The sequence below is a fragment of the Pararge aegeria genome, chromosome 4 (assembly GCF_905163445.1).
Source record: "Pararge aegeria chromosome 4, ilParAegt1.1, whole genome shotgun sequence".
In the NCBI taxonomy this organism is placed as follows: Eukaryota; Metazoa; Arthropoda; class Insecta; order Lepidoptera; family Nymphalidae; genus Pararge; species Pararge aegeria.
In genome coordinates, this window is record NC_053183.1 from 11198173 (window position 1) to 11213260 (window position 15088).

Here is a 15088-nt window from a genome sequence, read left to right on the forward strand (position 1 = left end):
ATTATCGACTAAAGTAGTTAATTATTGAGAATTTCAACAACTTACGTTGTACAAAATATTGTGGTAAATATAACCTTACTTCCTTGTATCTCCATACTTCCTTGTTTATTTTTCAAGCCTACCCTAACAATATTTATATTTGGCGCTTCTTTTAAGAGTTACCCTGATGCAAATGTGGCGCCATCCTAATTTAATACATTTTGACGACACTTTTTCATATACACAGATGACTCTCCTTACCTCTACCCTCCATAGCTTGTACTATCCGTATTGACACGTTTACATTCCGAATTAAAAAAAAAACTGAAGACTGCGTTAGTCTTACAAAAAATTAAACCGAAATTACGCATTTGGAAATCGAATTCGGAAAACGAGTGTCTGCACTCTGCAGCAAGCCTTCATCTGAGATTCTTACCTACCAGCTATGGAGGGTAGAGGTAAGGAGGATCATCTGTGTATATGAAAAAGTGTCGTCAAAATGTATTAAATTAGGATGGCGCCACATTTGCATCAGGGTAACTCTTAAAAGAAGCGCCAAACCAAATATTGTTAGAGTAGGCTTGAAAAATAAACAAGGAAGTAAGGTTATATTTACCACAATATTTTGTACAACGTAAGTTATTGAAATTCTCAATAATTAACTACTTTAGTCGATAATGACATTAAATTTTATAACTTACTTCAATTCATCTACGATTGCTACATTCATACCATACCCTGTGCATCCACCAGCGCCATTGTGGAGGATTTTTGAACTGTTATTTAGCGCATACACTGGACACTTTTTCAACATTTCTCCCATATAAGATGACTCTCCTCACCTCTACCCTCCATAGTACCTACTTAAAATTACTTTCGTGATACCTTTTACTTGACTAACGTAAATTGCATTTTGAATTTTAAAATGTTGATTGACTATAGTCGTAAAAAAGTAATAGGCCCGTTTTGACATTTGTCATCGCGACGTAACTAGTTATGTAACCATAAGACTCGGGACTCGATACTCACGATAAATCAATTCAAGTTTGTGTCAGTACTTGATTGATATTATTATGTATTGTAAAGTGTTCGTTCGTTCAAAGTATTCCTTTAACTTCACAACCAATACGCGTGACTGGCTGTTGATTATACGTCCACTTTTCAACATGTTGAAACAGAGTTAGTACTATATAACAACAAACACAAAACTCGAGTCAAATCACTATGTTTAAATTAATGTCCAAAATAGAAGAGCCATAGTTAACCTAATAGTAAACCATATATATCAAACTTAAACGAGCGCACAGTCAACTTTACAAGATGAGGAACGAAAAACTGCGCAGTGCGCGCGGGGACGCTTCAGTCATGTGCCGCTTGGTCAGATACATCATCTCAGACTCATTATTTAGAACCCATTTTAAGAACCAAGCACATTCTTTGCAGTAAAGATAACTACACAATATTTAATTTCGATATTCAGTAAAAAAATGGTTACAGCTCTAGTATAAAAAAAAAAAGACTGAGAACGTAACTGTTTTCAGAACGTTTCGCAACAATTATAAATTGCATGCTACTATGAAGTAAGCGCAAAAAGAATACTCGCGATATATTCTTTCATATTATTTAACGTCCCAAAAAAATTTACGTATTTTTTAAAACACTGTATGTAATTGATTTTTATTTTTTTGTTTCTTTCAGTTTCGTTCCAAGTTACATTCTATGGTCTTTCACAAATGTCAAAACGGGCCTATTATATTTTTCCGACTATAGTTTTGTTAGTAGTTTTGGTTTGTACTTTGTTGACTCCGGTAACGCTGTGGAGAAATGCGTTTGCGAAGACGCTTCGCTTTAAAATGGAAATAAATAATCGTTTTCATAAGTGTAGACTTTGTTTAAAAATTGGTGATTTTTGCTCAATATTCGAAAAAGATGATACAACTAAGTTATCTGAAATGGTGATGTCGTTTGCGAATGTGCAGGTGAGTTTATTTACAAGTTTATTTGTATTCAAAGCATTTTCATGAAAGAAGTAAGTTTGCGAGTGGTATTTATTATAAATTCTGACTTGTTGATGTTAAAGTATAAACAACTTAATGACGCTATTTCAGATTCACGAAGACGATGGTCTATCAGACCGTGTATGTACTTCTTGTATTGAAAACCTCAGTACTGCTTATTTGTTCAAACTTCAGTGTGAAAGAATTGATAATCTCATGCGAAAGTTTCCTGGTAAGTACAAACGAACTAAACAAAATCCATATTTTTAAAAGCCTTCTCTAATAATATTTGTGTATTGGATGGTACTTACGAATGATATTTTGTAAGAAGAGGTACATAGAAAGCAATTACAACTGTGATATTTATTATTGTCATGATCATCAATGTTCTGAATTTACGGTTACTGATTGCTAGTATGATGGATGATGGATAGTATATAACCCATGTTAATTGTTATCCACCCCACTATAGGGCATGGGTCTTAAGAAAAGTTTCGTATTTTAAACTAACTTTATTGCAGTGCCGCAATAAAGTTGCAGACAACAGCGGCTGAACTTTACTGCAGATTGTTATAAAACTCATGTTTATTGGCATAGCTGGTTAAGTTTTATTTATTTTTGCAAAAAATTCTAATAACCACTTGCAGAAAGCAATTGCATATAAAGTACATATAAAGTACAAGTACAAGTTTGTTTAGAGCATCTGGTCTACTTCGTTTTCTCATATAAGAAAAATTTGCACAAAACTTTAAAATCTAAGACAGTTACATTTTCATTTTCAGATATACAGATTGACAAGCCAGACGACAAACGAGATTATAATGACCTGTATAATCAGGAATTCCATATGCACACTGAATATATAAAAGAAGAGAATGATGATAATTTAGTTAAATCTGCCCAAGTTGAACGAGATAGGGCTCAACTAAGTCCTTGTTTCGAAACCAGCGATGAGACTGACAGTGATATAGATTCCATTAAATGTGTATATTGCAACGAATCATATAGTAATTATGGTGCACACACTTGCCATGTCACTTGCACAATTGAGCACAATCAGCTTCAACGGTCAAGTAGCAATGAAACGCTTGTTGCTACAGACTTTACACCAACAAAAATATCTAAGCCCCTATCACCAATCCCAGACATTCCAGAATACGTTAACGTATCTTGCGTACTTTGTGATCAAATGTTTGACCAATTTGATCATTATGTAACACATCTCAATAAATGCACAACTAATGTGAAACTTCACCATTTCGTTTGTCCGGTTTGTCACGAAATGTTTACAGATAAAGGCTCATATCTGGAACATTTAAAGCTACTGCATTTCAAAACACACAATGAAACTTTGAGTGATACAGGCACTGACTGTGTCGATTTTGCCCCTATGATTGTGAAAACTAGCAAACCAAAAGCGGTAAGACGGCAGATAGGTTGGTCAATTGAAGACATTTATCAAGAGATTGAATGCCAAAAAATTGAACAGAAACCGACTGCAACGTCTAGCCCATTGAAAAATTTCTTCTCAAAGTTGGGAAATGAGTGAGTTGCACATGCTATTTTGGCATGCCTGGGACCTGCATCAGCGCTTTGCAAGAACAAACTAACACCCTGCTTAAGTAATTATTTATATTTCCTATTATTTCTTGTTTAGAAACATGGGATATTAACTTTCATGGTATCTGTCTATTTCATTTCTTTTCTTTGAAACTTCCAAGACATTGGTGCCAATTCTTTTGTACAGCACAGAACATATCTCTACACAAAACTAAATTGACAACCTAAAAATGGTGCTTTCCTATATTTTTTGCAAGGAATACAATGAAAATGTCACTTAATGAGTTAAGTTTAGAAGTGACCAACAGGATTGGCACCATTTAGTTTCTCTGTTTTACAAAAAGATTACCTTAATTGAGATGTTTTGCTTAACTTTGTCAATCGAGCTATCGATTTTTAATTCAGAATTGGTTGGAAAATTCCTTTACAGCCAAAATAAAATTACTTATTACTTCATATTAAATATTATGAATTATAATACAAAATTTAAAAAAATATATAAATTACTTCTAAGAATTTCAACTAATGTAATTTTGAGACAAAAAAATATTATTTTTGAAATGCTGTCTGTTAAACTGTTCATTATTTCAATTAAGTAAACTACATATTTCCATATCTATTTAATTGTATTAAAATGTTCACAGTCTAGCTGGACTGACACAGTGCCACTAGATAATTATATGAGTTATTTTCTTACTGTATTTCTGTAAGTTAAAACAAGTAATTGGTACTCATAATTATCTTGTGGCATGCATCTTAGCCCTACAGGGCATAAATGCTTTATTATGTCTGCATTTTTTAAGTGTATACTTATATGCAAATTATTAACAGGGCTTAAAACTGATTTAAATTTATTTTTTTCAAAAGGTGCTATTTTTATGTAAGTCCGAAAAGTTAGAATTGTGTGCCACAAAAAAAAATTATTAATAATTTCTTCAGGCCAAGGAAATTATCATTTGTAACAAGATCTATCGTTTTCCTCTCAAGTTTGTAAACTACCCATGCCTATTATTAACCTCATTTGTAATCATGGACAGTGAAATTGTAAAACACATTGTCAAATTATTTATTTAAAGGTCCTCCTCCAGACAAAGTACCCCTAAAAAGGTTAGTTTCCGGAAATTCATTGAAAACGGTAAAGCTAAGACGTCTGTTTACCTGCCATTCAAGAAGTACATACAAAACTATAAACTGAAGAAAAAGGCAAACAACTACAGCCCAATCAACACAAAAGCACAAGTGACTAGCAGAATACAAGCAATATTTCCTGAGGAAATTTCAGGTAAGCACCTCGAATAAACATTGTTGAAGTTTGTAGTGGCAAATATCAAATATGAGGGGTCAAGCATAGGATCCCATTATATTTAGTCAGACTTAGGCTAACAAATACAAGTTTTATTTCAAATATTTTTGCATGTTAAAATATTTATCGCCTAATTAGCGTTCGTTAAAATCAAAAACTTTCAAACTCTCTTCATATGTAAAATTTTTGTTTTGTCGGTTACGCTAATTTCGCAGTAAAGGGTCGATTTAATAAACCTTCCCCTGTCAAATTTGTGTTTTGTTGATTACGCTAAGTCTGCATCAGTGGCTCGGACACTTTCATAGCCAATCTTCATGTCATTACCATTACTAAACTAGTTTTGTAAACGCAAACATGCACTGGCAACCGGATTTGCAGGAAATTGGTAATGACAGCCGCAGAATTAGATTACGAGGTTAGGTACAACTAATATCAAATCAAAATGTAGCGATCATCATTATGAACCCATAAGGGTGATGCCTCATTAGTGCGTTGAGGTGCGACGTAGCAACGCTACGTTAATCAGGTAGCGTAGCCACACGTACAGTTGCAACAATGCAGCACTTTAATGCGGCATGTAATTTCAAATATACAGAAAATGACGACGCAACGCAACGCAATAACTAATGAGATTCACAGAATGAGATTGGCTGAAGCCTTAGTCTGGGCTAGTGCGGATTGGTGTAAATTATAAATTCAAATTCTATCTTATATCTTCAAACGAGAAATTCTTGTATAATTGGAATCTCGGAATCGGCTCCTTTATTCATTTTTAGAAAATGTCAGTTTACTTTTAGAAAGTGTTTTATTGGTGTTTTCCGGTAATGACCGATTTGGTGCAACGAAGTTGCACGGGTCAGCTGGTAATGTTTTATTCATGCAGACTACATCACAGGATCTTATATATATATATGAACGCTTCATAAGATCCTCCACAACTGTAAAATGTTTGTGTGATGAACATGAATGTTTTTCAATGTTTGGGTGTTTATCTGTATATTAAATATATTTATGTGTATTATATTCATAAAAGTATTCATCAGCTATCTCAGCACCCATAACACAAGCTACGCTTACTTTGGGGCTAGAAGACGATGTGTCTATTGTCGTATAATTTTATATTTATTTTATTTTTTTATAAATACACACACACAAACACACATATATAGGGAATGTATGACCGCTTATATACAACGTTGAACGGATTTACGAAATACTGTTGCAGGGTCGATATATTTCATAAGGAATCACCCTGTACATATATTAAATCAAAAGAAGCATATTTTATTTATTCATTTATTAATTTATTTATTTTTCCATGCAAACTAATTCTAAATATTCTAAATGTTTACTTACGACCCTTTTGAAAATAAAAGACCGACACGCGCACACACTACTCGACACGTACCTAATAAAGTGATAGGAGTCACTTGATTTTACTTTTGCATGTAAAGTTAGTTAATTTCTTTCAGTAAAAATTATGGCAGCGGTTTACTTAAAAACTATTAGATTTTCGGTTTCACAGATAAGCCTCAGAGACTGCACATAATGTACCTCTAAAGCCCGTACAATGAGTAATTATTGTATATATATATATATATATATATATATATTCATACTTCACATTTGTTTAAGATTATGGAAAACTGTTATGATTATGTAAACACATAACTTCAGTTATTGGTGCATGCCGGTAATAAAACTATAATGTGAGATACTATCTCCGAGGCAAGCATGCTTTCTCTTAGGCTGCATCATCACTCACGATAGGGTGTGATAAAGTCGTGTTTTGGGAAGTTTTTATGTCTAGGCCTATAAAAATTAGACTGACTTCATAATTTAGTAAGGTATCACTGTTTTTTTTTTCATTTGATTTTTTTTATGAATATTCATGCATTATAACATTCCATAACCCATAAAATATTTTTTTTTTGTAAACAGACAGTGACTATAATTCACCAAGTGGCGCATCAGAAGATTCTTGGAAAATGAAACAGAATTTAATCTGTGCCTGTGACAAAAAAGTTTTCATGCTATCGGAACATATCCACGTAAGGCTAGCAGTTTCCATCTATTCTGTTATGATCGTTTTGTATGCTTTAGGAACATTTGAAGTGGCAGAGTAAACACAAGATAAGTAAAGGGTGCAAATAATTATATAATACTAAATATAAAACTAAATAGTTTGTTTACTTTGTTTGTACACACGCACTAATCTCTTCAACTACCAGTCGGATTGGAAAAATCATTTGTCCATTCGGTAGCCCTATTAAAACATATTTTTCATTTTACTAGCAAAATTAAAAAAAGTCAGAAAGAACGTCTATCAAAACCGAAAATCTAGCAAGGGCGGTTCTCATCACCCGCCAGTGTTATTTGTAGCATAAATAGATAGATTAAAAAAAAGAATAGAATAGATCTTCATTTGCATATCAATTACAGGTTAGTTTAGAGTCACAGTTTATTGATTGATATTGTCTGGTGTGCAGAGATTACAAAGAAGTAATTAAATAACATGCAATTTTACCGGCCGGCTTAAAAGTGGAGGGAGCTAAGGCCGTAGTCCAACACGCTGACCCAGTTCGGATGGATGACTCCGCACACCTTTAGAACGCTATGGATAACTCTCAGGCATGCAGGTTTCCTCACGATTTTTTCTTTCACCGTTTAAGGAAGTGATATTTTAATTGCTTAGAACGCACATAACTTAGTAAAGTAAGAGGTGTGTACTGGGATTCGAACTCGGGCCTCAGAAAGTGAAATCGAGGTCCTACCCACTGGGCTACAATCGTACTCAAATTATCTTTCACGCTCTAGCAGTAACCACTGGAAATTTGCTGACATTTTATTTTATTTGGAATAATTTTACAGGATCGCGACAGAATAGTGGCAATGATCAACGAATTGGGCGGTGTGGTTGCAGAGAATACGAAAATGGAAATGTTGGCAACGCATTTTGTGTCGGTGTTACCCAGCGACACATTCTCTGGTATGATGGTGTGCGCTCTTGCCACTGGGAAGTGGTTGCTGCACATCAGTTTCGTATATGACAGCTTTCGATGCAAGAAGTTTTTACAGGTATGTTTTAGACGTGTATATTGGAACAGGTAAGACAAAAAAACCAAGGGGCTAGAATTCTTGCTACTGGGAAGTAGTTGAGGCACATCAGTTTCGCATATGACAGCTTTCGATGCAAGAAGTTTTTACAGGTAAGTTTTAGTCGTGTATATTTGAACAGGTAAGGCAAAAAAACCAAGGGGCTAGAATATTTAGCCAACCTACTCGTCTGCCGTTTGAAAGCCTAGTCCAGCGACTATTAACAAAGCGTCTAACAAATCTACTGATAACGACTAAAACACCATGCAGTAGGTATCTTTGCATCGACTGAGTTTCTTACAAGATTGCAGTGTACAAAAATGCACCCATACTTAAATCAAAATACCCACCGATACAACACACACACGCACGCATATACACATCCCACATACACATACTATGCTCAAAAATATTTTTTACTCAATTGTGCCCATAGATAGCTGATGATGGTGACAACCATATAATTTACGAAATCTTAAAATGAAATCTACAAGAATGCCAAACAAGCTTTGGTCTAAGAAGAAACCCACAGAAAACTTAGCCGGTTGTTCTTTTTGCTATCATAACCTCAAATTTTACTGATTAAAAAAAGCGACCTGGTTAGAGTAATAATTGACACTCAGGCTGTTTTATCGTTTAAGCTAATTTATTACGTTTATTCCAGGAAAATATGTACGAATGGATGAGACACCCTAAGATAGTTGAGATCGACAATACAAGCGTGGAAGTAACGAAGGCGGCCGTGTTCTGGCACATGGAACTGCAAAACGACAACGCCAAATATCCGTTTGAGGGCAAGCAGATCGTGTTGATTATGAAGAAGAAGTACAGACAGTACTACCAAATGATCTTCAAGGCTCTCAAAGCGAAACCTGTCACTTATGATCCCAGGTAAAAGATCAGGCATGCGGGTTTCTACATGTTTTCCTTCACCGTTAAAGCTAGAGATATTCAATTGCTTAAATTGAAAACGCACATAACTCCTAATATGTAGTTATATTTGTGGGCCGGGTATTGAACTCTGTCACCCCGAAAGGGAAGCCGAAGCCTAACCAGCTAGACTATCACCGTTTTTCAAATTGGAAAAAAGAAAATGGTAGCACTACTAAATTCAATCTGCCATCTGAAGATTTTGGATTTATTATGCTTTGTTTAATTTAGGACGATAGTCAATTATTGATTATTCTTTCATAGAACTTGAATTGATCTGTACGGTCAGATTATAATTTATGATTCAAAACATTCAATATTTTATTTCTTTTTTGATAAAATCATTCACATCCGTGAATTTCACATGCTACACAACTGGCAATAAGCAGTGGCGGTACTACCATACAAGCCGAAAAGCCGGGCTTGCGTTACAATAAATATCTCTTTTAAATATTTCTCGACTATTCCGAAATGAAATTAACAAAATGATTAAAACTTGATAGCAATGAGGATATAAATACAATGTTTTAACTTTTGCTTAATAATGTATATACTCTTTGTCTACTTTACTGCAAGCACTACGTTACTCTGGCAGGTAGACTCTGTGGTAGCAACCAGCCGAACGGCACGGCGCCGCGCCGAACTATCACTATCGCGCTCTTCGCGTGTCTTCGTACGCGTTCGGAGGCCCCGCTTTGTCTCGCTCACACTCATTTGCTTATTTGGGGCTCTCTCTAATAGAAATTTCAATGTATTTAGCAGAGACAATCTAGATTATTTAATAATTTAGTAAGGAGATCAAATGCCAGATTGCGAGTTGAAGTTAGTGAAGATGACCAGCGAGCGAATTGAAACAACTTCACGCGTGTTATTATTTGCGTTACAACTAGTTGACACTTGACAGATTCATTATTATTGATTAGTAACTAATAGTTAGGAGGTGCTGCCTTAGTTTAAAGAACTAACTAGCTAATCACAACTATTTCTTGGTACATATTCAAAATTAACTTTTCATTAGTTTCACCGATCAATCTCCTTCGTGCCTTCTTCATCTACAAGACATTGGCGAAGTACCTTGTGCCCAGTTGGCACAGACAAAAGCCATAAACAAAAATTGAATTGAATTAGTTAGGAGATTATTGTTTTTTTGAGTTGAATAGTGCATTTTACTGGTTTGTTTTTTTACAAATTATAGTAAATATTGTTAAATATGAGCTCAATTTGTGTGCAAATTGTTTTTGTTTCTGTGGCGAAATCTCAAAATAATAGACGAACAACAGGTAAATTTTTGCATATTTTGTTTCTAATGAAAAGAATGGTTGGAACGCGGCTGGTTACGTCATAAATTACCAGGCTTTATAAGAATTAAAGAGAGCAGAACTCAAAGAAACACTTGGGATTACTATGATTACTTTTTAATTTTGGCAAACATTGCATAGAAACTTCTTTATCATAATGCGCGTGCTGACCCTAACCGTAGTGTTTTTCAAAGATTTGTTAATATTGTTTGTCATTTAGCACACAAGAATGGTGACTTAGAGATCATGACGAGTTAAATTTGTCCTTTAGGTAACTGGGCTTGCTCAAATTCAAAACGCCACTGGCAATAAGCATCTGTAATGTTTTTTAATTTTAAAACTAAACTAGTTTTTTATGTATTTAATAGTTCATTTTAACAAATAATTGCGTGATAAATAATTGGAAATATATTGAATATTTACAAGTAAGATAATTGCGTTGAATGTTCGATTTATTTTATTTCGAACTTGATTTTGAAAGTCTATAGTCTATAGTTGTTATGCGGCATTCACTGCGTGGGCCGTACCCATCAATGAAGTACGAATATATCTGTATTATGTTCTGATGTGCACCTGCCAAAACTATTATCATCCTAAATTTAAAAAAAAGTATAATTTCGGACCTTGAATAATTTAGATTTTAGATTAAACGCTTATTAATATAATTCGATTGTCAACAGGACACCCGGAAGCTGTTGTTCCGCCGACTACTGTTTCGTTGATATGAAGATAATAGAGAGAGTGAAGTTGCGGTTCTTTTTCCACCACAACGTGCCCGTCTTCCCTTACCAATACATATTAGTGTATTTGTTAAAGAGAGGGCGAGTCGACGATGAACATAAATATTTGCTACAAGACTGTACTAAAGTAAACGATAAGAACTTTTTTTTGAATAACACTTATTGAACTACTTTTAGTGCCTTAATAATTCAACTGGCAATTATAGTAATAATTAAAGGGAAGGACTAGCCGGATGCCCCGCCTGGTAAGGCAATACTTCGCAGGGTACCAGGGACCTGCAAAGTTCCGCCATGTGTCAATCGATCTGAGGCGTAGGTGTTAAGCCTCATATGTCTGTATTTCAAGATTGGCTTCGATGTTAAAGGCTCGATCGATTAGCTTCCGGCTATTCTTTTTTATACTTCGATTTTATTTATATAGATGAATCTTTGTTCTACTTAGCATTTTGGTCACTTACCAAAAGCCCTGTAGCCCAAAAGAAAGCAGGAAATACAATATTTAAGTATCATAATATTAGATTCTTACCGTATCATAGTAGAAATACTTAAAATATTGTGGTAAATTCTAAAATAGAGTATAAATGAAGAAAAGTAGAAAAAGTTCATTATTTCTTAAATTCAATTAAGAATTAAAAATGTTTTATTTTTTCGAATTTTAAGACAGAGTTTAGATAAAATCTATTAATGTTAATTATTAATATTATTTGGGATAGGTATTAACGGATTATTATTTTCAAAATCAAATATTTGCAATAAAATTTGAAACATTATCTGCATTTTTATTAAAATACATTCTCAATAGGGTTCCCTCCGTTTGGTCCCAGTTCGAGGAATACAGACCAACTGCTTAGCGTACTGAAGCTGTTCTAGTTTCTTTCTTCTCATTCTTAACTGCAAAAAGTTGTTTATTACATTATGACAGCAAACAAGATATTTTAAATTTATGTATTACATCAGACATGTATGCAGTAGGTACAAGATGTTGTAGGGAATTCAAAAAAACTGTATGTTAAAACTTGTTCTGTTTATTTTAAATTTAGTCATATCCTGTACCTACCATGTACCTTACAAATAAAAAAAACCTGCAAAAAGAAAGACAACTAAAGGTTGTTGCACGGTTGTCGGTTCTTAGGAAGAATACTTATTTTAATAGATATGTTTATGAACGTAGGTACTTAGTTAAATAATGAATGAATCAATATACTTTTCTTGTACACTGCGGCTTCACATATACAAATTACGCGATGCAGCGTATTGCTGCATACCTTCCTCTATAAAGCAGATACCTAACGTATAGATATTTTCAATCGTCCTAATATTACCAAAAATACAAACCTATGATACCTAGTAATAACGATGTAACTTCTTTCAACATAGAATTTAAACAAACGAAAGTGTGAGCTCTTAATATCTGTTCTTGCTGTAGGAGCTTTAACACCACCCACTGTTTGAAAACCTTAAATCACGTAAACATGACGGGCCCGGGATCCACACCGTAACAAATAATGTGTGGTTTAATAGCAACACCACATATTAGTCGAATTCACTGGGTGAGCACGGTTGACTAAAGTAAATGGTGCCCGACTTTGGAAATTTGAAAGACTATTTGGTATTCATAAGTCTCAGCTCCTATCACTTACAAAGAACAGTGATCGTTAAAGGATCAATCGAAATCACATTGTTTAATAATTAGTATGCAGAGGTAGAAAAAAAATATTTAGTCCCAGCAGCGAAGTCGGCAATGGCAACGATTAAAGAATTCAGTAAGCCTTATGTGAGGAGTTTGCCGCTGAGGAATTCTGTTCTCTATCTCGAATCATATTTATCACATCTACACGAACATTTAGGTAGAACTAAATTGATACTACAACACATGTTATACAAATAAGATTATTTATATTTGCCCCCTCTCCGTAAGGGACTGTTGCTGAATACCAGGATTAAAAATATCCTACGACTTAATGTATTATAAACTTAAACCATGAAAAGATACCGTTTACAGATTTGGCTTCAGTATCGGTTATAGTGCCATCCAAAATAAAATTTTAGAATGTTTACAATGGACAGAATTCGATCCGTAACAGTTTCATTATAAGTACCTATAGTAAATTAAATAAATTAATATATGTAAATACTTTCTACTGCTAGACCTATGTACCCGATCAAGTGCCTGTCGGTCGGGTCGTCGAGTTTTACAAAGTACATAGTCCGAGAGTATATGTATACTATTTACAAACACGTTAAAGTAACACGAGATCTATTTATAGTATGGTACCCGAAGTAGGTATTTAATAATGTTCGAAATATGTGTACCTACCTAGTTTGTTGTCTGTGCTTTGGATTCGTCTTTTAGAAGTCGGATGCCGTAGTAGTTACAATATACTATTAATTTTTTAAAAGTAAAAGGGACAACTAGAATAGGTACCTACTTTTGTATAGAAAATCCAACATACAAGAGTAGCTAAAATAGTACCGACCATTCCCCATATCTGTTCTGCATTTGGAAAAACATCATTAGAATTATTATGTTTTTGGTCTGGTTCTTCACAGCTACAAAATGAAGATAATATAAATAAAATCATGATTCAGTTTAATTCACAAAGAATTTTTTATATTCGCTGAATTAGTTTACAAGACAGTTTTTTTGACACAAAGCAGTATACCTACTTTTTGGCTGAAAGAGACCAAACGATGAGGTTTTATGTTGATCTATTTGTATCTTTTGAAAAAAGAAAAGGTTGAAAATAAGCAAAATAATAATTTTGCATAGTTCGTTTTCAAATTGCCGCCGTAATCAGCATGTATAGCCGTACCCGTTTAAAAAAATAGGTTACCATTTTTATGGGATATAATAGGTACTCAAACAAAAATATAGTGACGGTAAACCACATAAAAAGCCAGGGAGCTGGTTTGTGGTGGTACGCGGGTATTTCACTGACCTCTACTAGACCTATACTATTAGTATAATAGATCAGTGGGTTTCTAAACCCACTGATCTATTATATTGCGCAGATATCCCCTCTACGTTTCCTTCAGTTACGTGCCGCGATCTGTACCTACCTACGTTTTTATTTCAATTGTTTGTCATTGCTGTCATACGTTTAAGATATGTGAAAAGATATCATTATACATGACGGCGCGTCAAAGTTTACAGTGAATACGGCCTGTCAAAGTCACTCTAGCGGAGCGTCGCGTTTATGGTAGCGGGGTATGGAGGGTAGAGGTATAGCGGGGAAAAGGATCGCCATCTTGTTTTTCGCGAGAGGCGGGAAGAACCAGCGCGCCGTTTTTGCGACGAATCGCTGTTTGTTAACTTAAACAAATTACTTTATGATAGTCTTTATTGAAATACTGATAATTAGTAAAATAGATTGGAATAATTATTATTGTGGTATAATACAGACTAGAGGAATATAATAATTTTAGAATGTTGTTAATTTACAATGAGTTCAGAAATGAGTTTAGAAGAAGGCCCTTCTGCGCTTTTATACATAACATACATAATATTATTCACGCCCTAAGTAAGCAACCAATCATAAACCAATCAACTTGATTTTTGGCATAGTCAGTTGGAAGGAAGGAAAGTAACACTGGCTACTCGTTTCTCTGGAAAACAAAATATGCTCAAAAGATCTAAGAAAAATGTGCTATCGAATTGTAGTTTAGGTTTTATCCACGTTTTATCTATAAAAGGAAGGAAACGTAGAGGGGATATCTGCGCATGGGGACTGTCGCGCACGCAATACATTCGCTACTTTAATAAATTAACTAGGTACTAATAAGTAATGTTTGTTTGTTAATGATAATGATATTATTTTACTGTAATGTGTGCGTGTGTGTGTGGTGTGAGTGCGTGTATGAGTGTATGTGTTTATAATATGAATGAAAGTTTATAGTTCCAAATTCAAATTCCTAAGTTTCATGTTACCTATGATATAATAATTTTTAACAAGTTTATAGTTTAAAAGTAGAAAAATAAAAACATATTCAATTTTTATTTTAGATATAAAAAACTAGTTTCTGAACTAAAGATGGGCAAAATGACAATCACATACATTCACACAACCTAAGCTGCCCTTTTCCTAGTCTGAATCAGATAATAGTATTACGCCTTCAATGGTTTCTAGACAGGGCCTTTTGCTCGTTGATGGCCGGGACTCAGGGCTGCTCCGGTCGTCGGTACTA

At 34.2% G+C, this 15088-nt stretch overlaps 1 protein-coding gene and 1 long non-coding RNA gene across 2 annotated transcripts; one reads left to right on the forward strand and one right to left on the reverse strand.

The window, feature by feature from the left end:
• Positions 1–1832: 1832 nt before the first annotated feature.
• On the forward strand, positions 1833–11069 carry LOC120623318. The gene is made up of 8 exons (XM_039889280.1): positions 1833–1958; positions 2088–2208; positions 2759–3521; positions 4613–4818; positions 6781–6890; positions 7711–7917; positions 8600–8826; positions 10844–11069. The coding sequence occupies exons 1-8, from the start codon at positions 1833–1835 to the stop codon at positions 11067–11069; spliced, it is 1986 nt and encodes a 661-aa protein (XP_039745214.1).
• A 587-nt stretch (positions 11070–11656) lies between these two features.
• LOC120623437 lies at positions 11657–13551 on the reverse strand. Its single transcript, XR_005658706.1, has 2 exons — positions 13333–13551; positions 11657–11794 (listed from the first exon to the last, which is right to left on the reverse strand). It is a non-coding gene; the product is annotated as an uncharacterized LOC120623437 (long non-coding RNA).
• Between the last annotated feature and the right edge of the window lie 1537 nt (positions 13552–15088).

Excerpts from the sequence above, each read along its gene's own strand:
- LOC120623318 (XM_039889280.1), top strand. The coding sequence starts at position 1,833 with ATGGAAATAAATAATCGTTTTCATAAGTGTAGACTTTGTTTAAAAATT. Across the intron at positions 2,209-2,758 it reads TCTCATGCGAAAGTTTCCTG|ATATACAGATTGACAAGCCA; the intron begins GTAAGTACAAAC and ends TTTCATTTTCAG. Across the intron at positions 7,918-8,599 it reads GATGCAAGAAGTTTTTACAG|GAAAATATGTACGAATGGAT; the intron begins GTATGTTTTAGA and ends CGTTTATTCCAG.